Source organism: Anabrus simplex, chromosome 1, assembly GCF_040414725.1.
Source record: "Anabrus simplex isolate iqAnaSimp1 chromosome 1, ASM4041472v1, whole genome shotgun sequence".
In the NCBI taxonomy this organism is placed as follows: Eukaryota; Metazoa; Arthropoda; class Insecta; order Orthoptera; family Tettigoniidae; genus Anabrus; species Anabrus simplex.
The window spans coordinates 654,900,547-654,928,180 of record NC_090265.1 but is presented as its reverse complement, the minus strand read 5'-3'; the positions used below and the strand labels follow the sequence as shown (position 1 = coordinate 654,928,180).

Below are 27,634 nucleotides of genomic sequence, written 5' to 3'. Positions count from 1 at the left end.
GACAAACACGACAGGGATTATGGGGCGCAGGACTGGCTGTGTTTACCGTGCAGTTCCGCAGCTAATCAAACCAGGGAACACTCCTTTCCTATACAGAGCGAACACGTAAGGTTGGTAGGTGCATATCTCGTTCGATTTGCGGTCTATTTCCTGTTGTCCTACTTACTCTTAACTTAAGCTTTACTTTTGGACACTGGTGTACATTATTAGGTATTTTATTTTCCTTTTTGTTATTTGTTAAATATTACGAGTAATTTAAATGAACTGACATTGTTTGGAGCTCTTCTTCGGAATTCAATTGCCCTGGGTATAACAGTGTTTGTTTTAAATTTAACTCTTTTATGCCATTATAAAATAGTGTTTTAAGCATTTAAAAATTAAATCATTTCAGTTTTACTATGCATATTATATCATACCGGTACCTCTGTTCTATTTGCATAACTTTGCGAAAAATTGCCTATTATTTAAGTGCGATTCGCGATCATGCCTAAGGTTCCCAATGTGGCCCTCGAGCTCTTACAAATTAGTACTCCTGTCTTAGAATGCAAGCTTCATGAAGTGAATAACAAGTATAGGCTTGCCGGACAACAGATCTGCTATGATATTTGCATAAACAGTAGGGGCCCGACCTATTAAAACTCTTGGAAGTTATGTAACAATACCTTCTACTATTAACATTAGTTTGCATTCTACCGCCTGTGGGTGGGGGACGCAAATGAAGAATACACCCACGGTATTCCGTGACTGTAGTAATAGGCGACTAATAGGGGCCCCAGTGGCTCTCAACTTGACGATTACGGGGCCCTTAGCTCAGTCCTGGCATTGCTTCCACTTACTTTTGCCAATCGCCTCACTTTCATCTATCCTGTCCGACCTCCCTTGGTCAACTCTTGCTTTTTTCCGGCCCTGATTGTATTAGAGCATTCGAGGCCTAGGGAGTCTTTCATTTTCACGCCCTTCGTGGCCCTTACCTTTCTTTGTCATTACTTCATTTTTCGAAGTGAGGTATCCCTTCTTCTTTTTCTACCCGCTGTGGGTGGGGGGCGCAGATGAAGAATATACCCACGTTATCCCATGCCTGTCGTAACAGGTGACTTAAAGGGGCGACCAATGGATGATTGAATTAGACCCATGAAACTACTTGTAATTAGTAGCGTCACGTGGGGAAAACCATGGGTCGCCTTTACTTGCGAGTACCATCACTATGTATGTTAGGTACACAATAGATTTGTGTGTAGTAGCAGTACAGCGGGCTTCACTGTGGGTTTACATTACCCGTGATTTGTACCACTATATGCGGAACACCACGGGCTTACGTTGCCTGTGATTAGTACCATTATGTGAGAAACACCACGGATCTGGGCGTAGCCTGTAATTAGTAGCACTATATGAGCGACACTGTGGGTCTGCGTTGCCTGTGATTAGTACCCACTACGTAAGGAGCACAATGGGATAGTATGAGTCCCCATGATTAGTACACCTATGTGAGGAACACCATAGGTCTGCGTTACCTGTGTGACGTACAATACTTGTGGGCAGTACCATAAAGTTTCGAACATCGCGAGTCTACGTTACTCTTAATTAGTACCGCAACTTGAGAAATGCTTTGATTCTACTTTACTAGCAATAAGTACCATTACGAGGGGCTGTTAATCTTGATTTTGGACCCCCTTGGGCAACAAGAATCATCGATTCAGACTTGTACTTTGTAAGTTGTTCCTTGGACAGTAATACTAATTTTTCAATATAGTTCCTGCAAAGGTGAGGCATTGCGGGTCAGACCCACTGATTGTTTTATGTTCATAATCATTGTTCATTGTCATCTTTACTGAATTCTAGCCAGTGGATCGAATTTGGAATTATTTTTAACTTTCAGTATTGTGAGATGACCTTGATTATTTTGAATTCATATTTATCCTTTCATTCTTCACCATCAAGTTTAAAATTCTAGTCAGTGGATGAATTTTGGACTTTTAAATTGCCATTGCATTTCGTCACATTTCGTACCATTAGGGGCCGCTTATCTAGATGTTAGGCCCTTTTAAACAACAAGCATCATCATCATCATCATCCTCATCATCATTTATCATCATCATCAGTTTGAATTCTAAGATATTACTGCCTAAAAATTGGGGCTCTAAATATATGTTTATTACTTTTTTGCTATTTGCTTTACGTCGCACCGTCACAGATAGGACTTATGACGACGATGGAAGAAGAAAGGCCTGGGAGTGGGAGGAAATCGGCCTTGGGCTTAATTAATGTACAACCCCGGGATTTTCCAGGTGTGAAAATTAGAAACAACGAAAAACCATCTTCAGGGCTGCCGACAGTGGGGTTAGAACCCACTATCTCCCGGATGCAAGCTCACAGCTGCGCGCCCCTAACCACACAGCCAAATCGCTCGGTACATTTTTCACTTAACTTACTTATTTCCATATTCTAGAATTAAAATAATGGTGCAAGGTAGTATAATCATTTCCAAAATGGAAGAGTGTTCATTTTGTAATTTTATTTATAAAGAGGCCACGCACTAGTCTTCAGAAGAGAATAGGAAGCAGAAGAGATTTTTGTCGTTGTTTCCCATTTCAACTGCAGGTTAATTCTGGTAGCACCTAACACTTCATTCACTCCCAGTTCACACCCAGTTCCAGCACAAATTGGTTAGAATTTACATACGGTGCTGTTAACCATAATGCCACTACTCTGTCAAATTGACAGCTGCCACCATAATAATTGATAGGTAGATAATGTCCGCTTCTGTGGTGTGTGTGTAATGGTTAGTGTGATTAGCTGCCAACCCTGGGAGGCCCGGGCTCGATTCCCTGCTCTGCCACGAAATTTGAAAAGTGGTACGAGGACTGGAACGGGGTACACTCAGCCTCGGGAGGTCAACTGAGTAGAGGTGGGTTCGATTTCCACCTCATCCATCCTCGAAGTGGATTTCCGTGGTTTCTCACTTCTCCTCCAGGCAAATGCCGGGATGGTACCTAAATTACTGCCACGACCGCTTCTTTCCCTCTTCCTTGTCTATCCCTTCCAATGTCCCCATCCCCCCGTAAGGCCCCACTTCAGCATGGCAAATGAGGTCACCTGGGTGACTTACTGGTCCTCCTCCCAGTTGTTTCCCCCGACCCAAAGTCTCGCGCTCCAGGACTCTGCCCTTTAGGCGGCCGAGATGGGATCACTCGCTGAGTCTGAGGAAAAAAACAACCCTGGAGGGTAAACGGATTAAGAAAGATAGATATGTGGTTGATTTTGAGTCATAAATGGATCTGATTTTAAACACTCTAAATATTTAACCCAGCCTTTTACTGTTTATTGATCGATGCAGTATATTTGCATCCGGCTCTTGGCAGTATAATTTAATGCTGTGACAGTATGAAAGCGGCTGAGTCTTTTTTTTTTCTTTTTCCCTAGTGGTTTACAGTCGCACTAACATATTGAAGGCTTCGCATGACGCAGCGATGGGAAAGGATTAGGACGGAGGAAGAGGCCGTGGCCTTAATGTACATCCCCAGAATGTGCCTGGTGTGAAAATGGGAAACCACTGAAAAATATCAGGGCTGCCGACGGTGGAATGCGACTAGAACCGCATGGCCAACTCGCTTGATGCTGCTGAGGCAAGGGTGGTGCTGAGTAATACGAAAGGTATTAGTCGGAGGGTCAGTTGTGCTGCAATAGCTCTTTCTGACCCAGTGAGGAAAGCAATGGCAAAGTACCCCAATACTCATTAGAACGCCTCATTCTGGGACTGACATTGGTGTTTGCGATTTCTTTATTACCGCACAACCCTTCTTGGTGATGTTATTTGAGGATTCGACCAACCTCTGAGATGGGGATCGAACGCTAGACGGACAGACATATACATTGTGGTTGGAATCAATGTAAACCGGGCATATGAAGTTTATAAAGTTGGTCACACTGATAAGTAATTTGAAAAATTAATTCGATGTCTTGCGTCTTTCTTATTTTATTAGCCGCTGTGACTTAATCTCCACGTGGCTTCAGATCCGCTTAACGAAAGTCTGACTGAAATTTTGAATTTCTTCAATTTACCACGTATTACTTACTTACCCGGTGCTACAGGCCTTGAAGGACAAGGGCCTTCTCTCCTCCAGTCGTCTCTGGAAGCGGCCAGCCTTCTCCAGTTCCGTTATCCTAGTCTTCTAAAATCCGCCTCTACATCGTCCAGCCATCGAAATCTTGGTCGTTCCACTGAACGATTTCTCTCGGGCTTGAGGAGCATCACCTTCCTCGGCACTGGCTGTTCCTCCATTCGCTGCACAAGTCCCAACCACCGTGACCTTTTAACCTCTACATCTGCAGTTATTGACAGGTTATTATAGAGTTCATACAGTTCTTTGTTGGTCCTAATTCTTTTCGAATACTGCACCATATATCTTCCCCAGCACTTTTCGTTCCCATGCATCCAACCTAGACCCCTGTTGAAGAAGCCACGCTCTGGGTCGGTAGATGGAGAGTGGGTTTCGGTCCGTAGGTGACCACGGCTGGTCCGTAGTCCGACAACTCTGCACTCTGACCGGCACCGAGCAGAGGAGGGGTGACCACGGCTCTACCGTGGCTATACGCCTCTGCATTCGGGAGACGGGACAGGGCTGGACCTCACGGCTGGCCCCAACCGTCGGCTGTCCTGAGAATAGTTTTCCGTGGTTTTCCGTTCTCCTGCACTAAGGCACTAAGTTCCTGATGTAGGCCACGGCCGCCAACCCCCTCACCATCTCCGAGTATCTCCTTCACCGTAACAAATCTCCCGGCCTGAGAGGCGGCGTTACCGTCTAAGAGGCCCGCCTCCCCCTTCAGGGGAGGAATGAAAACACTTTAGTAATAGTAGTAGCCAGGCTGTGTCTATCAGAAGTCAGGACCAATAGCGTGTGGTAGAAGTCACGGTCTAAGAGGCCCGCCTCCCCCTTCAGGGGAGGAATGAAAACACTTTAGTAATAGTAGTAGCCAGGCTGTGTCTATCAGAAGTCAGGACCAATAGCGTGTGGTAGAAGAGTAACACCTCTTTAAGAAACCTTGGGGTCACCTGCCTCGGGCGATAGTACCATGTAATGGGCCCTAACCAGGGTTACGATAAAGACCTCAACGGCAGTGAAGACGGAAATAAAATGTGTTGGTACGGTGGAACTGGTGGAAGGGGCACCTGGCAACTAAGGTTAACAGTAGCAACCTACTGCCTTGTAGGAAGAGGAGGGATCCTTAAAGGCTAGAGGACCATCCCCGACAAAAAAGGCAGCCACCAAACAGGCTGTGAAGTGGCAGACCCCCTGTTGGTTGTGCACAGGGTTGATTTCTCGGCCATGTAAAAATATAAGTAGTCACGAAAATATCGAACCACTTATTACAATCACATTTTTTTAAAGCACATATTAACAAGATTAACAATTTGAAGTTGGTTGGTTAATTTGTCATTAACAAATAATGATGTTTATATATTGCATTGAAAATGCTGCTTGCGGCACGGTTTTAATTATTTTTGGGTTATAATTTGATATTCTTGTCAAAAATATATATTTATTATGCTAGTTGCTTTACGTCGCACCGACACAGATAGGTCTTATGGCGACGATGGGACAGGGAAGGGCTAGGAGTGGGAAGGAGGCGGCCGTGGCCTTAATTAAGGTACAGCCCCAGCATTTGCCTGGTGTGAAAATGGGAAACCACGGAAAACCATTTTCAGGGCTGCCGACAGTGGGGTTCGAACCTACTATCTCCCGAATACTGGACACTGGCCGCACTGGCCTTGTCAAAAATACACATATACTTAATAATACCTGTGGGTTTTTCGGACGACATAATCTATTGGGATATAAGTTTTTCAACTTTTCATTATTCATATAATGGGCAAAACTCTGTTTGTTGCAATTTTAGGAGCTAAAATATGAAAGTCATATTCAACAGATAATAAAATGCAGAACTAATGTACTTTCAAAATTGAAATATTATAAGAAAACTTTGGGTGAATCTGTCTCAAGGATCATTTTAAACATGGCAATGAGATGATAATATTTTAAGCTGGAAAAATGCAATTGAAAATGTTAAGAAATGTACTTGCATTAAAACTGCTCTGGACTCTAGGTTATTCCCTCAGACTTCTGTCTTCTCTTACGCACAGCCTAGGCGGGAGTATTGATATGGTGGTCCGAAAAAAACTTTGAAGCCAATATTTTCTGACAACGTGAGCTTGTTTTATATTCGCCGTGCCGCTACCTTTTTTACCCTGAATTTAGAGATTTAAAAATGGCGTTAGAGAAAAAGTGATAATGGGGCTTGAATGAGAAAGAATTGGGGGATTTTTTAAAATTGAATATTCGATTTTTTGGTCCAAAATGGCAACATTTCAGTCATGAATCCTCTTAAGAGCACCAAACGAAGAAGGAAACTTCACTGTGGGAGAGATTTGAACCCGGGCTTCCGAACTCACAGTATCGCACCATAGAACGTACTGCTCAAACTCACGGTGTGTTTATGTTTGATGCTGACAACGTCTAATGATGCTGACTTCTCGGCATGTATATCAAGCCGGTCTTCAGCCTCGTGCAGATTTTGCAACACCGCCTCGCAAAGCCCATTTGAATTCAGCAGTGAAGTGAAGCAACGTGATTGGATAAATTTATCACGTGATAAAACGACAACGGCGAGAGATATTCAATTATTTATTTTATATTATTCATCAGTATGACCAACCCTCTAACGCTCATACATCCGGTTCACGTTGTTTCCAACCACCCTGTATATATTTTATTCCGTCTGGAATCAATTTAGATCGCAAAATATGGAATCTTCTACCGGAAATGATCCACATTGTATTAACAAATACTTTCACGCATAAACACATGATAAAATGATAAAGTTCTATTCAAGTGACTCGATATACCGGCACACACGATAAATCAAAAGTTTGCTTCTCTCTCCTAGTACCATTAGAAATACAAGTATTCTCATATATTTTTCTACTGTAAATAAATGTATTTATAGATCATTCTGATAATCTCTACAATTTTTAATTTCAGAAATCCCAATGCCGTCATCACCACCTAAAGCCACAGAGGTCCGCAGTGGTGCGAGCAAAGAGGGTGAGTAGAATTCTTTAGCATGATTCTTGCCGAGAATGTCTCTCTAGAGCTCATAGTTCACAGTAGAGTTTGGCCGTAAAAGTAAAAAGTATGGGGGGAAACGACATAACCAATTGCAATTCAACCTTGGATCATTCGTCCTGGTATGTCTGACATTTTACACGATGAAAACACATGCTCTACTTCACTTACTAAATAGTTTTAAGCTAAGCTATTACAAATGTATTGAATCTACATATTTAGATGGCATTAATAATGCTCTCGGAACCTTTCTGTCTCAGTTGGTCTCAAAGAATAATTATTGGAAATCGTCTGCACCACGAGTCGTCTCATTGAGTGGTAAGCTGGCTACCGCCCAGGAGGATTAGTTATACATTCGGGTAGTTCAATTTATTTATTTATTTATTTATTTATTTACTCGTGTCAGAAGCATACTTAATCATACAGTTGAAAATAAAGTAATAATTAAACTATTTACAAAAATTAACAGACAAAAGAAAATAGACCAAATTTACTGTACATCTAGATGGAGTTTTGCCAAAACTGAGCCACACCTAGGGCGTTGTCTTCAGCAAGCATTAAATATTGCTGTGAAATAGTAAAATACACGAATATATCTAAAGTTATCACTATGGCTTATGAGAAACTCTTCGTCGATATTGATAGAATAGTTTAGGTAAAAGTAACGTTCAGAGAGATATCTTCTCTATAGTATTTGTGTTTTACTATACACATGATGTTACCTAAGCAGAGATGAGCCTTTTTCTACTATGTAAAACCTTGGCATTAGATCGAATCGAGTGGTTAGGATTACATTCAGCTGCATTTTTCCACAATAATTATCTTGTAAGTCATTCCTAGTGTAGCCTGAGTGAATACAAACTTGCTAATGAGGAACAGTACCCAGGTGAAACGAGTGCGCCCTTTGTGTCCCGGCCAGGCATCCCGCATTACATTAACGAGTATAACAATATTAAACAAATTCTTTTACGTTCCCTGTGCAGTCTCTCTCGGACTTTGCGATCAGCAACGGATGTACTCTACTATCTTCAGTGGCACTGCATAGTTCTTCAGTGTTTTAGATGCCCGCACAGTCTTCACTATTTTAAGGCATCATGTTTGCCTCTTGCCTACTCTTCTGCGACCTTCACTTTCACCTTTCAGAATTGGTTGTAAAACTGCAGTTCTGTTTTCTGGTTTACTCTCTGTAATACCTGTTTATTAGTGACATGTTGTACGAAAACGTTTTACGTACAAAAAGCAGATATTTTCACACTGGAAAATGCTGTAATGTACGTGGTCTTTCTGAAATTCCCATTACAAACTTCGAGGGCTTGCAGTGGGGACAAAGACGGTTAAGTTTATCATAGGAACTTGTGTCTGGAAACATACCGTCTTCCCGCAACCCGTAGTAGAAAACCACCACAGCACACGTTCACAGCTCCCGCATTTTCGGCACTCTGTCCGACTACTGCTGCTTGTCGTTTGGGTCCAATTACTGATGGGTCTCGATGTGACGAACACCGACGTCAACACAGACACGGTACCTCCGTACCATGTTTTCGTACGCACGATCACCAATTCCTGATCCTCTAAGATCCGCCGTAGCCATAACCAGCACCAGAAGGACTTCCTCGGACTCCACAGAGGTCCCGTAAATTAAGGTGTTCATGTGACCCCATAGGTAGTAGTCTAGAGGTGTCAAGTCGGGTGAACGTGGAGGCCAAACAATCGGGCCATCACGACCTATCCACTGTTGCCCAAATCTTTGGTGCTGTTTATCTCGGACCGCAAGTGAAAAATGAGGTGGTGCGCCATCGTGCTGAAACCGCATGTCTTGACGCACATTCAGTGGCACATCGACTAAGAACTCATGCAGTACGTCTTCAAGGAATACTAAGTACGCGGCACCCATGAAATTTCGTAGAAGAAGGTATGTCCCAGTCGCACATCCATTCAGGAACCCTGGCCAAATGTTTACACTACATCGTTGCTGAAACGCATGGGGGCGCGCAAGCATGCGGATTTTCAACATGACTGTTACGGGAATTTAAAATACCTTCCCTCGTGAACTTTGCTTCATCAGTGAAAAGGATCCGCCGTGGGAAATGGGGATCATCCACCCTGTAGGGGTATGGTACATCACATGATCGTTCAATAACGTATGTACTCTAGTCAGTGGCGCCGAAAATGCGGGGGATTTGAACGTGTGCCGTGGTGGTTTAAAACCCATTAGCGCCCACTGATACCATATGGTATCAGGAGACAGTAGAAGTTTAACTGAGCTGGTACTGGCTTGAGTCGCAAGAGGGGTTTAGTTGGAGCTTTATACGTTCTTTGGCTTGAAGTGACGCATGCGCCTGAAGAAGCTTCCGACACTTACGACTGGTTTGTTGGCGGGAGCGCTTGCATGAATTCAGGTGTGATTCTCTGGAGTGCAAATCATGAACGTTCGATACGTGTAAGTATAATATTGCCCTTATTATCTATTATTCCTTTCTAATCAGTATATTATAACATTGACGATGAACCAAAGAAACCTTCTGTAACATTTGAATTTCTACAATGTTATTTGTGACAACACAGCAATGCCTCTAAGTGCGTGATACCATATGGTATCACTGGGCGTTTATGATATCAAGCCGTTGATACAGTAATTTCTAAAATATTATATCGTACATTCGAAGGTTACTTATGTGCTAAATGTAGTTGACTACATATTTATCTTTTATTATTCTAGGGGTGGACTGACCTTATCAGAAGTGATGGATATATTGGAAGCAGACGATGAGTTAGGACATCAGAATGAGGATATTTTCATTGAACCACCGGATGGTAATGTTGACATAGATGAAGATTGAGGCAATGAAGATGAGGGAGGAATGGTTCATAACCTAACTGGACGTCAGCTGCGTGCTGCAGCTGAAACACGCTTAGCAAACAACGAACGTATTGGAGGAGATGATGAACCCCTTGAAAATTCCTCTAGTACTTTCTCACCATCCATGCAGCCTACGGAGAAAAATCAACAACAGCAGCAGCGACAACAACAACAACAACAACAACAACCTGAAAAACAAGCTCCTGAGTGGATTCTAGAAATATTAGCCAATCCAGCTATTTATGAATGGATTGACGGTGACTTAGAACGTGTTGATGTTCCCTGCCCTCCTCCTGACTACAAGGGACCATCACAACTTGACTTCCGTAGAGAAGTTGTTCAGGTGTATCTAAAACGCAATTGTGTCCCACAAAAGATTCTCGAGAGAGTAAGTTTTGCCCGAAATACAATGCCAGCTTTGAGATTTAATGGACTCAATCACTTTGTTGCAAACTGCAATAGGAGAAGATGTGCCAATGAAGGGTGCAAGTCATTCGGCAGAACAATGTGTCTGAAGTGTAATGTAGGCTTATGCGTAACATGTTTTGCTACATACCATAGTCAGTGAGCTGTGTCAACAGGTTGGAACAATATTAACAATTTATTGTACCCTGTACAATGATAGCAGTGTAACCGCCCAGTGATACCATATGGTATCAGCTAATATCTCGTAAAATAAATTCTTGTTTGAAAATATTGTGTTATTTTCCCAATTCATATACCCTAACCATCACAAATTAATGAAAATATCATTCAAGTAGGAACATTTTTTTTCTGGGCGCTAATGGGTGCGGATCGCGAGAAGACGGTACGTTTCCGATCACAAGTTCATATGCTAAACTTAACCGTCTTGATCCCCACTGAAAGCCCTCCAAGTTTTTAATGGGAATACAGAAACACACACTATATCAACAAAGCCCGTAAGTCGTTCATCATTAAATACTACCTGAACTATAAACATCAAATTTTCAACCTTGGTTTCAAATTTTTCGAATAGGACATTATTTTGATGGCGTATGTCTTCAGGGCGCTGCCAGTAACCAGGAAGCAAATTTTTCTTTCTCCCAAATACCTATTATAGGCAGATCATTACTAATTCGCTGACTCAACTATACTGCCGAGTGAATACAATTCATTTCTTGTGATTTCCTTTAAGTTTTTTGCTTCAAATTACACTTATAGTCTCTACTACGGACTTCATGAGTAACTCTTAACATTCGAGTAAGTTTTACTGGTTATATAACACTACTAGTATTTATAAATACATAGTCGTAAGTCTAGAAAGTGTTTATTCTAATCTCAAATTGAAATAAAATATTTCACATGATAACAAAAATGCTGGAAGAGCAAAATTTCTAGGAATCCTTTCTATTCAATTATACTCTATGTAACCGAATCGAACCCCATGGCACTACAGCCCTGAAGGGCCTTGGCCTGCCAAGGGACCACTGCTCAACCCGAACGCGTGCAGATTACGAGGTGCCGTGTGGCCAGCACGACGGCTTTCTAGACCGAGGCAGCTATATCACCGTCAGATAGCTCCACAATTCTAATCACGTAGGCGGAGTGAAACTCGTACCAGCCCTCACATACAGGTAAAAATTCCTGACCTGGCTGGGAACCGATCCCCCAGCCTCTAAGAGGCAGGCACGCTACACTTACACCACGGGATCGGCATATTATACTCTGTGTAGAGGAATTAAAATAATTTTTCACGCCAGTCAAATGATGGGGCTGTATCTTAATAAACGTACGGACAACTAGTAAGAATGGATGAAAAACAACTGACCAAAAAGATCTTCAAGTACGTCATGGGGGTTAAAGGCCACCACCAAGTGGGTAGAAGAGGTCAAGAGGGATGCGGAACAAGTTGGAACTGCACTACAGATGATCCACAATAGAAGAGAATTCATATGAAGGGAAACCACTAAAATGGAGGCCCGAACGGATCATTTCTGAAGTGCAGAGAAGAATGAGAAGCGAAAGAATGAAAAGGTTTTGGGAAGAGAAGAAAAGAAAGGCCCTTAAGTTCTATGTAGTCCATACTTGGCAAATTCGGAAGCACACAAAAGTCCCTTCAATATGTTAGTCAGACGTTAAACCAGTAGCAAGAAATTAAATAAATGCATTTATCTGACTAGAACTTGTCCCCTTTTCCGGGATCGCTCAGCCGGCTGCATGAGAGTCCCAAGGGTGGAACGTTCGCTATATCGGGACATTATCGTTTAATAATTTATATTCGCAGGGCACTGGTGACAGGATAGGGGACTGCTTGCACAGTAAAATACACAAAAGACAACAATGAACATTTATTAACAACATAGAAAATTCTCGACATCATTTTCATACAAAATCTCTTATTCCATTTCTCACAATAAAAAGAAATAGATATATTTACCAGCAGATGCTTCTTGAACTTCCTTTCTTGGATTTACATTGTAATCAAAATTTAATTTCTTATCATCAATTACTTTTCTCCAGGTATCGATGGTGAATCGAAATAACTGTAGAATCAAAATTTCCACATTAGAGAAAGTTCGTAATACTCACTTAACAATATTGGATTCAAATTAAATATATTAATTTTCAGTGATACATTTCTTCCTAGAAATCGAGCTCTCTAACTTCAGAACAGTTCATTTTACCGTGTAGCGTATCATATCAATCTCCTCATTTGTATTAATTATTTTATTTATATCCATTTACAAATTAGAACATTATTTAATTCATGTCCTACATCATGCCTATACTACTGTATATTTACACTACGTCTTGATTTACAATCAGCAACAATTTAAATACTACAGGCTTCGTAAGTCTCCTAATTATCTCATTTAAGTCATAAGTTACCTCTCTAGTTCATAACAAATTATGGGCAACGTTTACTCCTATTCTCAACATTATGTCACAATTTATACTTATTGAATTATTCAATTTTAATTACGAGACTTTTATCCTACTCACATTAATAAATTTATTGGGATTTTGTTTATTATTCCCTACAACTCAATTTCTTTGCAACACTTTACACTTGAATCAATTATCCATTATTTTCCTACACATCTCAAGAGATTTACTCTCAGATCTTACATTTCAAATTCTTGTATTTCCTTTTTATTCAGATTCTTTGTTTTATTCCCCCTTTTCTGATATTTCGCTCGATCGTATTCAATTAAATAATCAATAAAATTTCTCATTTATAATAATAAATCCTTATTTGGAAATATACAGCATAACTATAAAAAATAACAAAGGTCCTGAGTTCGGCAAAAATCAGAATCTCTGGCTACGTGAATACGCACCGAGTCCTGAAAATCCACATGAATAACATGAAATCAAATTCACATATCTAAAAATACGTCACAAACACGCCATCTCCTCAAAATTTACGGAAATAAGTTATTGCCATACGGGTTTTTTATTATTATTATTAATTTCATTATTATATCACGAGCCCTCAGATTTTGTAGATGACCCTACAATGACGATACGTGACTCATAGCAATGAATATAGACACATAATGAGAGAACAAAAGATCACGATCAGCCAAAGCCGCGTACAATCAAGGATAAATTCAGATAATACATGCACAAAGGCATGAAACCAAACCCTAAATTATAGCAAGCACATCTTTAATTTGTTGTTGAGTATATATAATCGTATTATTATTATCATAAATGACCAACGTGTACCCTAGTAGTCACCACATGGTTAATTCATTCCATTTCAATACAATTAGCCATCATGCACCACATTCGCCGTATGGATTCAATTCCACATTATCACAATTGAACTGGACATTTTCGGCATTTCGACAATCACTTCAGCAAAATTAATATCTCAACAACATGCTTTATTATCTCGTCCTAAGTCTTTACTTTTATTTCCATATTATTGTTTTCGATCTCATGAAGCATTCTGAAGAAATAAATACCCCGTGGCTGTCTAAGAATAAATTAAATTTTACGATCAGCTTTAAATAGTCAGAGTACGTCTCAATTTATATAAATATTCTAATTTAAATCATCGCTTTAATGTCGTCAACTAAACAGATTATTATTAACCTTATTATTAATAAAATACTTCGTTATTATTATTATTATTATTATTATTATTATTATTATTATTATTGCCTCATTATACCAGTGACACTATTTGAAGATCCTAAATAATACACATATACCATAAATGAACTAGCAACACACATGCACTAATTAACCAACACCACTGTGAAAGGAAATTCAAATCTAATAGTAGAGAAGTCAATCACTATAGATTACAATGTTACGAAATTCTACAGAAAAGAAAAAATGTTTAGTGGGTACTCATGTTTTCGATGAAGATAGATTCTGCCGGGCTGTGTAGACATGAACACAGGTCTCCTCTCTCGATTACGTTGGGTCGTGCAAGTTCATTGTGATGGCTAGCACAATTACAGCTTAGAAGTACATGATGTCGGCACAGGCAGGCAATATGAAGTTGCGGGGATAATTCGTTGGAATTCTTGTAGAGATTGTCCCTCACTGATCCATAACTGATGATCTTTCTGTCGTAGTTGGGCTGAAACTGAGATTCCAATTAGAGGTTTGATCCACTTGTATTACATCACTAAGTTGTGCACTCATACTTAACTTGTTTAACAGTTCATGCAAAGATGTGCAACAGTTGATGCCCTTTTTCCTTTGACACCATAGGATAATGTCCAATACATCCAACTCCTCGTTAATCTCTTGATTATATGTCCTACAGTTGCGTACCACAGATCGTAAACTGCTTAAAATTGTCTCTCGACTCACGCCCTGTAGTAATCTACACTGCTGTTTTTGGAAAGTGAAACACTCAGAAGCAGTGGTCTGAAACACTCCAATATCAGAGGACGTATAGAACAGTGGAACCATAATAAATGATTTAAATTACAGAGAGATGGCGTGCACGTAGGCCCAGCGGTGCTCTTCTGCGTGTGACCGGCCAGGGCAGTGTTACGCAACGCTCAGTCAGTGCGGAGCCGTCATACGAAGTGGAAACGTGTACCTAAGTGCCACTATACCTCGCCGACATCACAGGAGGGAATATCAGCAAGTGAGTGCGTTCAAGCAGGGCACACTGATGGGGCTCCGGGAGATGGGTCTGTAGTTCCGTGATATTGCAGCTCGAACAGGGCACGCTGCTTCAACAGTGAGGCGTATGTGGAACCAGTGTAGAGAAGAGGGCCGTACACAGCGCCGACAGGGTACTGAACGACACAGTGTGACCACAGCGCGAGATGACCGCCGTCTTGTCCGCTTGGCTGTAACGGACAGAAAAGCTTCGTTCACGGTGTTGGCTCGACGTTGGAACACTGCAACGGGTGTTGGGATGTCTGCATCGACGGTTCAACACCGCCTTCGGAGGGCCGGACTGGTGGCACGCATGCCAATGCGCCGGCTTCCATTAACCAGCAACCAACAACGCCGTAGATTGCAATGGGCACATGAACACCGACACTGGCGTGCTGAGTGGCAAAATGTAGTGTTTTCGGACAAATCCCGCTTCAACCTGTCCTACAGTGATGGCCGCATACGCGTTAGACGCCGCCGTGGTGAACGCCATCGGGCAGACTGTATTGTTGAGCGGCATAGCGGACAAACGCCAAGTGTGATGGTTTGGGGCGCAACTGCATATAACATGGGATCTCGCCTCCTACGTCTTGAGGACAATCTGAACAGCTACCGCTACGTCAGGGAGGTTTTACAGCCCGAGGCACTGCCCCTCGTGCAGGCCGTTCAAGACGCCATATTCCAGCAGACAATACCCGGCCGCATGTGACGAGGAATATGCAAGCCTTCTTCGAAGAACGACGGATACCACTGCTTCCCTGGCCTGCCCGTTCGCCAGATATGTCACCCATTGAACATGTCTGGGATATCGTCGGTCGGCACCATGTTTGTTCAGGTCCTCCTGCAGCCACTGTTGATGATTTGTTTTGGACGCGCCTACAAACCGCGTGGCAGAGTATTCCCCAGCAGCATATTCAGGCGCTCTTTGATTCCATGCCACGACGTCTAGCGGCTCTGATTGCAGCGCGTGGTGGCACTACGCCGTACTGAATTTCCACAGTCACCGTGCATGTACAGTTCTGTAATTGTAATCGTTTGTGCCTTGTCATGTCCCTAATATCTGGGATAAATTGCATTGTGATCACAACTCTTGGTCTTGGTGTTTCACTTTCAACAAACAGCAATGTATATTGTACTTTCCACAAGTTCACTCGTTAAATAATAATCTCCCCTCGACGACCTGAATTGTTCCAAGTGTACTTCGGAACGAAGTAATCCACACGAAATCGTGGAATTAAATTCGAATTCAAAGTCAAATACGAACTCATTTATAACCTTTATAGACCAAGTCCATAAACTTAGGTAAACGTATACGAAGTTTCCAGATGTTTACTTCCAGACGAAGTTGTATCATTTAGACTCCTTCAAAAGAGAAGTTCGTCCCTTGACATATTCTTTCTTCTTCAGAAAATACTACAAGAATATGACTATTCCTCGTACTACCTCGTACTATATCGTACTCACACTGCATTCACACTGTAGTACATTTCCTACTCCATTTCATCTACATTTCACCTATCAACCAACGAACAAGTAAGGTAACGTAGTTTCCCGATAAGAGTTTGTAATGATCGAGATTTTTGCTTAAATATGATAGGTTCCCTCTTCCGAGAGTATGGATCATTCCAAAAATCTGTCGCCCCTTCTCCAAGCTTTTCTTGCGTGGCGAGTACACCGCTGTGACGTAGCTCACGTGTCCTTGACCGTTCGACCCAGTTCCGGCTCTCCCGGCTCGCAACGGGACGGCCTGGCTATCAGCTGATAACTGGTCCGTGCGTATGCATGAAATTTACGCAAATAAAATCAAGTCTCCATCTGTTCCCATAAGGTACCATTTGGACGGGTACACGTGTATCTATATGTATCTAGAACAATAAACGTGTTATTTCAATAATTTTACTGTTAAGTTGCAGAGTAAAAATCTTAATGAATATGTTTAAAATACGTCTTTTAAATTTAGAAATATAAATTTTGGTTCAAAATTGCTCCAGAGTACTTCGTCAATGTCAGAAAAATAACGTGCAGAACGTCCATTCAGGATACCAGGGCTACCGGGATTAGAGACGTCCTGAAGCAAAACACTTCGATGACGCCCTAGTTCAATTGAAAATTTTTGGAGAAGTGGCGTCCCGCAGGATATTTTACCGACACGAGGCTGGAACTACTGGACCGAGCCGGAATTGAACATGACAAATTAGGCTCAGAAGAGCAGTAGTTCTACCAGCTAAGCCACTCAACCCAGCTGTCAAAACAGTTCCAACAAATAATTACAAATTTCATAACACATCAGTTCTAAAAATGGAGATTTTAAAAGCAAATTCTTCACCTTGGTGTGTTCCTCGCTTTTTTTATTTGCTTTAATATTGAGCATTTACGTTCTTACATATCAGAAAGTTTCACTTGTGCATACAATTAAAACTCACCTGTGATACTGTGTATTCAATTCTTTAAGTTCTACGTAAACTTAATGATATTTTTCTAAGTTAATCAACCTAAATCGTATCAATAAATTTATATTCCGATGATGACATTTCAGGAATATTTTTCTTATCCCCATCCAGCACAATCGATTTACTATGAGAAAAGTTCTTGGAACCGATTAGCTGTGTGTACGATAGCTTAAAATAGGAGCGACAACTGCAATGTGCGCTGCACATTCATTTATGAATCACAACATGTGTTAACACTGGTCGTTAACAGTAAACCCTCACACATGTTCATGAATTAATTCAGATAATAAACGCATTGCGGGATTACCTCTCTATATAACTCTTGTCCAAAGCCTCGATATTAACAATTACTGTCACATTAAGGGATTTTGTCCCGGTACTATAGAACTGGCTATTAAGGAAATCAAAGAGGAAATTAGAAAGAGAATCACAATCCAAGGAGAGGAAATCAAAACCCTGAGATATGCTGATGATATTATTATTTTATCTGAGACTGCAGAAGATCTGGAAAAGTTTCTGAGTGTTATGGACGGAGTCCCGGGTGAGGAGTACAAGATGAAAATAAATGTCCAAAAAAAGAAAAGTTAATGAATTGTAGTCGTACGAACTCAGGTGATGCAGGAAATATTAGGTTAGGAAATGAAGTCTTAAAGGAAGTAGAATAGTGTTACTTGGGTAGTAAAATAACTAACGATCACAGAAGTAAGAAGGACGTAAAATAAGGACTAGCACAAGCAAAGGATGCTCACTTCGAACATGATATAGGAATTAGAAATATGCGTTTGATGAATTTTCTCTGGGAGCGTGGTATTGTATGAACGTGAAACATGGACGATAACTAGTTCAGGAAGAAAGAGAATAGAAGTTTCTGAAATGTGGTGTTACAGAAGAATGCTGAAGGTGAGATGGATAGGTCGATTCACGAATTAATAGATACTGAATCGAATTGTGAGAGAAGATCGATTTTTCTAAATTTGACGAGAAGAGGAGATAGAATGATATGACACATCTTAAGACACCCAGGACTTGTTCAGTTGGTTCTTGTGGGAAGTATAGGCCGTAAGGAACGCAACGGCAGAAGAATGATAGGACACATCTTAAGACACCAAGGACTTGTTCAGTTGGTTGTTGTGGGAAGTATAGGCCGTAAGGAAGGTAACGGCAGACCAAGGTACGAATATGACAACCATATAAGAGCAGACGTAGGATGTAGCAGTTATGTAGAAATGAATAATTTAATACAGAATAGGGTGACATGGACTGATGACTCAAACAACAACACTGCGTAAAGAACTGGTTATGATTTTCATCGGGTGGGAGAAACCTCTAATAGACCATAGAAAAGAAAACTGTTTAAAATAATTAATCACACTGTACTTAATATATTAATTGTATAGACAAGAAAATAATAATAATAATAATAATAATAATAATAATAATAATAATAATAATAATAATAATAATAATAATCACGGCAATTAAAATCAACGGCATCGTCACTAACTCTCACCAAGGCTAGAGTAATGCTAATCAATCCTCTAAGAGGCATCTCTATGATGAGGACCCCACTTAAACTTCTCAGTTCCTACCCACACATACGTGCAGGTCATGAACATATTTCGTTCTGGCTTCATGTTTCCCACGAGAAAATTCAATCCTGTTGCTTTCTCTGTTTTAACTGGTTGATGCCCCAATAATCACCAAGTAGCTGAAACATTTGTTTGTGAAATTTTGATCGGTATTAGTCCCTGCAGGGTTGCAAACTGTTTCAGAATTATTCATAGCGTATTTTAGAGTATGTGATTTAACATTTAGAGTTTATTTGGGCCCTTAAAGAATGCAAATTGGTAGAGAACATCTCATGAAGTGAATAAAAGTTTTTGTATCGTTTAGAAGTGAAGGACTGATGGAATGTGTGTCGTTTTTATTTATTTGCTTTACGTCGCACCAACACAGATAGGTCTTAAGGCAACGATGGATAGGAAAAGCTTGTAGTAGTAAGGAAATGACATTGGCCTTAATTAGTGTACAGTCGAGCATTTTCCTGGTATGGAAGTGGGAAACCATCTTAAGGCCTGCTGACAGTAGGGTTCGAACCCACTGTCTTTCGAATGCAAACAGACAACTGCGTGACCCAATCCACTTGGTCACTTGCTCGTTATGTTCTTGTGTAACTAAATTACTGATTACTAATATTACCAATTAAAGCAGATCCTCATTCATATCCACTCAGTGTAACTTGCTGACTCTTGTCAAATTCATTTATTCCAATGTAGTTTTTATGAACCCACAATATTCATTCCGTCCTGAAAACATCTGTCCTGACGGTATGCTCAGACAACACAACCGAATATCTTGGTACTTACCGCCTCACTATGATAGGACGCCGTAATATTATACTCCTAATAAACACTTGAAGACATGCGTGTTCCTTATACATCAGATGAAACTGACACGCCGCCGAAACACTGCATTGATCTTGTGACCGCAGTAAACGTAATACTTGTATAAGCTGTCCGGTGCGCCGTACGGAACCGTAGTGTAGTTGATAAAGGCGTGACGGAGCGGGTTGCATGTCAGGTGGGAGGTTCGATTCCACGGCGATTACAAGTTTTTGAAATATTTGTTGAATACGTACCGCACGAATGTAAGTTCAGTGCCCGCTTTCATGCAAATTGTGTCGGAATGAATGAGTTTTTGGCCCTAAGAAGGGCCGATTAGTTAGCAGTCCGTACAAATACAGGCAGGAAATAATAGTAATCCAACTGCCCTGACAGTGTTTTATGGCAGCAAATGCTCGATATGATGACCGTTTTGGTTTATGCACATTCGGGCCCGGTGTCCAATAGATTGTCTTGCGGGCTGAAGCATTTCAGGTGTAATTGCTCAGCAGGGGTCCGTAATGAGTTGCCGAAGCTGATCGGGGTTTTCCGACGCTTGAATGTAAACGACGATCTTCAAATGTCTCCACAAGAAGAAGTCTAACGGTGGTTAAATCCAGTGATCTGGCGGGCCATAAAACAGGGCCTCCTCGTCCTATCCATTTCCCTGGCAGTTCCTCGTTCAGATGGTTACGAACGGACAAGGTCGAATGTGGTGGAGCTCCATCCTGTTGCAAACACATCGTCAAACGATCGTGGAAGGTCACATCCTCCAGCAGCAGTGGGAGATCCTGACGCAGAAAGTGCAGGTAGCGTGGGCTCGTCCAATGCACTCAAAGAAATAACGTCCAATCAGGTGATCCCCCAAGATTCCACTTAAACATTCACTCCCCATCGTACTTGATGAGCCACCTGTTGCACCCAGTGAGGATTGTCCGGACTCCAACAGTGCATGTTGTGGCGATTGACGTTCCCATTATTGTGGAAACGCGATTCGTCCGAGAATAAGATATGCGATACGAATGCTGCATCATTGTCCAGCCTCCCTAATAGCCACAGACAGAACTCCATTTGAGCTTCTAAATCCCGCCCATGGAGTTCTTGGTGTAGCTCAAGATGGTATGGGTTAAATTCATGACCATGCAATATTCGCAAGACGGGCGGACCGCTGGTGTTCACCAGTCGTGCAATCGCCCTTGTACTGATTTGAGGTTTATTACGAGCTGCCTCCAGAACGGCTCCTTCTGTGTCACCCGAAAACGGACCTATCGCGGACTAGTAGCTGGTTGGAAATCACGCCTGTTGCCTTCAGGCATCTTTCAACACGGCGGAATGTCGCAACAGCCGTGTGTAGTCTGTCGGGGTACCGTTCCTGAAACAGACGTGCCTCGCACGCATTTTTTCCTCCTTTCCCACAAATGAGGAGCATGTCAAGGTATTCCTCTGTGGAAAACATGTCGAATAACATCAGATATTATAGTACATTCAGGTCCTAAACAGCGGAGTATGCGCAGGGCACAAGATGAATAACAGTGTCATTCTACTGTTTGAATGTGACAAACGTGAGCCTGTGTCTACGTATTCAAACATCATACCGATGCAAAAATATTTAAGCGATGCAGGATTCGAACCACCGCTGGCACATTCCATCGATTGCTAGGCGAACGCCTAACCACATTAATTACTGCACTGTTACCTAGTTTTATGCATTTATTCCCCTCTCCTTTATACACGGTCCCAAGACACGGCACATTAACATAGTGACATCGTAAAAGGACGTTGCTACATGATTTCATGGCGTCGTGTTTGGCGAACGGATAACATTACATTTCGCTAGAGTTCAGAATCGTGTGCAAAATGTGCTCACTGAGTATTAGTACCATACAGTACACCTGCAGGGGAATAGCACCCCTATAACAATGTGCACGTTAGTTGCGCTGCAGCAGACGATTTTGGAAGGGGTTGCTGAATCACACTGTATAACTAGAATTAACATTAGCCTAGAACATACCATATAGAGCAAATGAAAATGGCTAGTTTGAATTACTCCGGGAAATTTCGGTCTATCTGTCATATACACTGCCTGACAGAAAATGTGAAGCACCCAGGAGAAACGGTCGGATATCAAGGTAACCACGCCACCGGTGGGTATGTAAATGATTAGAGTTGTATTTCTCTGTGATAGCTAGAACGTTCACCAGAGTGCATTAGTGTTGATCGTGTTTAGTGTTGTTATCAGGTCTGGTAGAGTATATAAAGAGGGTGAACAGCATCATATTTTGGGTGGTCACTCTGAGGAACGTGGGCCTGTCGCGTACTCATCTGAGACAGCGTTAACAGCACCTGTCAGAGTTTAGGTCTTCATTTGGCCGGCTGGTCGAATCGATCAATATCCAGATTGTGAGACATTCGGATGTAACAGTGGCTCGATGTTGGACTGAATGGGAACTCGAGGACAGGCATACTCGTCGTCAAGGCTCCGGTCGACCATGTCTGATCACTGCCGTAATTTGAACCAAGCACATTTTAACCCCTTCAATCAGTGACTACCATCCAAGAACAAATAATGGACTCCCTGCAACATTCTGTGTTATCCCACACCATTGGTTGGAGACTCGCAGCAGCCAGACTAGGGAATTATCGTCCAATGTGCAGGCTACCCTAAGATTAGTTTTCCTTCCCTCCAATATATATCATCATTTTCCAGAAAGAAGTAAAAATGTACGATAAGGTCTGATACACTAAAAGAAACATTGTTTAAAATTTCTTCTTCTAATAGTATACTGCCGGGGCGAGTGGCTCAGACGGTTGAGGCGCTGGCTTTCTGAACCCAAACTTGGCAGGTTCGATCCTGGCTCAGTCCGGTGATATTTGAAAGTGCTCAAAAACGTTAGCCCCGTGTCGGTAGATTTACTGGCACGTAAAAGTACTCTTGCGGGACTAAATTTTGGCACCTTGGCATCTCCTAAAACCTTGAAGGTAGGTAGTTGGACGCAGAAAAATTATCATCATCATCATCACTAGTACTGTATACTAATGTTTCAATAAATAGATCATGTATGTCTACCCACTTAGCCGCATTTCTTTATACGGGATTAGACATGAGGTGAGATGAAATGATATGTCATGTTTTACGCCCTTCCTAACGCCATACTCAGTTGAGGAGCTAATGAGCATGAAATGAATGATTGTGAATGAAATTCGATATGGATGTAGAAGGAATTGTTGTGCCCGTTGAATAGGAATTATCTCGACATTTACACATTTACCTGGAAGCCAAAATAGGAAACCACAGAAAACTATTCCCAGGATAGCTAACGGAGGAGATCGAATTCACTCACATCCCGAATGCAGAATGCTTGGCCCCATAACCGTAGCGCGTAAACACTTACGGTCACTCCACTCCGTATTTCAGTTAACAGAACATCTCAGTTACCAAATATTTAGGTATACTGTATACACATATTTACTTGTGGGCTGTGAGAAGATGGCTACGCTTCCTTTTTCCTTATAAAGAATTTGACAATTTTCACATACGGTATCCGTTCCCTGTTCCATTCCTGAGTACATTTCTGACACTTTGACTCTTGCGTGAAAGAAAATATAAAGGGGAACATATTAATCAGAAGGTAATTCTTATATGTCATTGGCTTTAGGTCCCTCTAACTACTTTTATGATTTTCGGAGACGCCAAGGTACCTAAATTTAGTGCCGTAGGTGTTATTTTACGTGTCAGTAAATCTACTAACAGGAGGCCGACATATTTGAGCACCTTCAAATACCACCGGTCCGATCCAGGATCTTACCGGCCAAGTTGGGGTCAGAAGACCAGCTCCTCAACCACCTGAGCCACTCAGCCCGGCAGGTAATTCTTCTAATTATTAACTATTTATTCTTCTTATAAGGAATGGCAGTTTTGTTTCTAGACAAAGGTTAATTTCCCTTACCTCCATTTAAGAAGATTATTGCTATTAAGTCATGAAACCACCTCAGGCAATGTTGGAATTCTCCAAATGTCTTTTTCTCCCAAACGGAGTTGATCTAGTTCTTGCGTAACAAGAAGAAGTAGTCTGATCTAATTAATTCTGTGAGGAGTATCACGAGGGGGAATTGAGACGTTTGTTTCTTAAACTGATTAAAACTGTGAAGGCTGTCTTCTCCCCAAAGGTGTACGATAATTTTATAAGAATAAGTGTGCGAAGCAATGATACGGATCGTTAGAAGGTAACGGCGAGTAATCAAAACCGAGAAGTAGAGAACGATTACTTTCCAATAAATATGATGCTATGGACTGTGTTAAATTTATGAAAATATCGCTTTTGTCACAGGTTTTTTAAAACCTTCCGACATATAGTAAAAACTAGAATACAAAATCAAAATTTCTATACCGGATATCCTTGAAAAAAGGTTCCAATGTTTACAGAGGAGACAGTACACAACAAACGAAGGAAGAAATGTCCTATAAATATTGGTCGCAAACCTGATATCCTCAGAGTTATGGTCCGCTATAGCAACTACAACCAATGATCAGGATGTTCCAATAATTTGCAAAAGACGGAAATACGATCCTACCAAATCATTGGCCGTAAACCTACTAGCGTGTTGTGTTGTGGTCTTATTATGATGGGGCATCGGCCCATTTTCATCGTACGGTTAGGCGACACCTACAGTAAACACGGGTCTTCCATGTGCGGTGAATTGGACGGGGTGGGCCAATACCTTGGCCTGCATGTTCTCCTGACCTTAATCATTATATTGTTTCCTTTAGGGATATAGAAGTACCATGATGTATGCGATCCCCATAAATGATGTTGTGACAGACTCAAGGGGATACCGCACGCTATCTAGTTGCAGTTATTGTAACGTCTATGTATGTGTTTATGTAGAGTCTGAGTCTGGGGGATTGTTAATAAAAAGAGACTAGCTTGTAATAAACACGGTGTTGTTACTCCACAGATGTGGATACACCACGAGAACGCGTTTTCAATGTATATGATGCAATCCGACAACAGCCAGGGGTGTTCCAACGAATGCGTCATTCCACGTGACGTAGGGTGGAAGGCTGCACTGCAACGGATGGCGGTCAGATCGGGCACATATTGTGGAGAGTAGATCAAAGACATGATGATCATTAATGGTAGTAGTAGCGCACCATAACTCTGAAGATATTGGGTTTGCGACCAATGATTATAGGATCTTTTTCTTTCGTTTGTTACGTGCTCCCTCCTCTGTAAATATTGAAACCTTTTTCAAGGACACCCTGTATATACACTAGCTGTAGTGCCAGGCGTGGCCGAGATGGTTTTTGAATGTTTACCCTTGAGATTTTTATTACCAGTTACTTGTGTGTGAAGTGAAATGTTATAGAATTTCTTTTTGGGGTGTTGATTTTACCATCTATTATGTAGTTTTATAGTTTTAGATGTGTCTCATTTCAAGTTTCAGATTATTTTATTTTTGAGTAAAACTTTGTCCTTGTGGAAGTTCGAATTAAGTGGGAAGTATTTGATAATTTCAAAACTAATTAGTGATAACTACATATATTTGCCAGTCGCGCTGTAGATATGATGTACACCATTTCAACTCTCATTGAGACTGTCACCTATCAGCTTGCTACGCCAAGGGCAATGGATTCAGCACTAATCTCAGTCATTTTAAGCTATTTACTATTAAGCCCGTCTCAAGGGAGGTTGAACGTGGACTTAAATGGTATCCAGAGCGTCACAATTCGTCTCAGAGACACACAAGCAATAGATTCAACATTAATATCGGTTATTTTCCATTATTTTTACATGTTATCCCATCCCATTCCCCACCCCCAGCGGGGAAAGCGATGTCTCACCACCATACTACTTTTTTTTCCAGATGTAAGTTGTATGTGTACCAAGTTTCGTTGAGAGCTATTCTGGAACATACATACATTCATCCACAATCTCTGTTATTTTTACATTCATTTTCACCCCTCTTCAACCTCCATACTGATTGCGATTAAGTATGACTTAACCATGCACAGTGTCACAGATCAACTCAGCAACCTCGTTAATGATGCATTCTACATTAATATCTGTAATTTTCGTATTCTTTCAATTTCACTACCTCCACTAGGAGTGATAGGGGTGTTTTACCCCAACAGTACTTTTTTCAGATAGTAAGTCAAATGTGTACCAATTGTGTATATGGGCTCTGCTGGAAGAAGCACAGATACATAGGTAATTTTGGTCATTTTTGACATTTTCTTTTCCACCCTTCTCATCTCCATGCCGGTGGGGGTTGAACCTGGACTTCAACGACGTCCGGAGTGTCAATATTCTTCTCAGAGAACCCGAAAACTATGGATTCGACACTATTTCCAAATATTTTTATATCCCCCCCATTCCCACCCCACCTCTAAAGGGTCATCATACCTCCACACGAAGTTTTTCTTCTGATAGTAAGTCATAAATGTACCAAGTATGGTATGTATGTATTCAACACTAACAACGGTCGTTTTTAGTTATAATTATACTTCGCCTCCTTCCCTATGGCTTCTACGGGTGTCTTGCTCCCACAGTATTTTTACCAGGTAGCAGGTAATATTTGTACCAAGTTTAGTTGTTACCTATGCTGGAACATACACAAGAACATTCATAATCGCGGTCATTTAGACATTTTATTTTCTTCATCCCTTCTCACGCCCTTGCCGATTAAGGCTCAACTTGGACTTAAACTACATCCTGATTGTCACTATTCATTTCAGCGACCCCGAAAATTATAGACTGGACACTACTTTGGATCATTTTTATATTCCAGTCCACCCCCTTACCCCCACCCCTAAGGGTGCTAGGTGTATCTTTCCCCTACGCCGATAGTCAACTGATAGCAAGTAATACGTTTACCAAGTTTAGTACAAATTACCTCAGTAGTCCTGAAATCTATGGATTAAGCAATATTATGGATCGTTTTAATTTATATTTGTATTTCAGCTTTTCTCCTAAAGTTTCTAGGGGTGTCTTGTCCTCATAGCTTATTTCACACATAGTAAGTAATATCTTCACCAAATTTAGTTGACAGATATGCTGCAAAATACACACATATATCGATAATCTCGGTCATATCGGTCATTTTATTTTGTCACCCTTTCACATCCCTTATTCGAAGGGGGCCTCATCTTGGACTTAAAAAAATCCGAAGTGTCACTGTTTATCTCATCGACCCCGAATACTGCGAATTCGACACTATTTTCGATTGTTTTATATCTCACACCCTCACCCCCCACCATAAGGGATTTAAAACACTCGGTGTGTCACTATTCACTTCAGCGACCCCGAAAACTATGGATTCGACATTATTTTCACTTATTTTTATATCGCACTCCCCACTTGTCCCCATCCCATAGGTTTCTTGGACTTAAAGTCCGGATTGTCGCTATTCATCTCAGCGAACCCGAAAAGTACAGATTCGACATTATTTTGGATTATTTTTATACCTCAACCCCTCACCGTACGCCTTTAAGGGTGCTTGTGGTATCTTATCCCACGCAATTTGTCTCCTGATACTAAGTCATAAGTTTACCAAGTTTGGTTGAAATCGCTCAAGTGGTTTAGGGGGAGATGCAGTACATACCCACACAAGACATATATACAGTATATATAGACCTACAGTGGTAACTTACATAGACTCGCCTTTGCTCGTTGGGAACCCCCAGTTTCTCTTCGTTAGGAGTGGGTGATAACTCGTGTCATTCCA

The 27,634-nt window shown here is 41.3% G+C and overlaps 1 protein-coding gene across 1 annotated transcript in view; it reads left to right on the top strand.

Moving 5' to 3' along the window:
• DIP-delta (Dpr-interacting protein delta) overlaps nt 1-27,634 on the top strand; it is a 941,119-nt gene that overhangs the window by 605,408 nt on the left and 308,077 nt on the right. Inside the window, exon 6 of the mRNA XM_068229868.1 lies at nt 7,038-7,100. Coding sequence (XP_068085969.1) covers nt 7,038-7,100 — 63 coding nt within the window. The remainder of the gene's footprint in view (nt 1-7,037; nt 7,101-27,634) is intronic.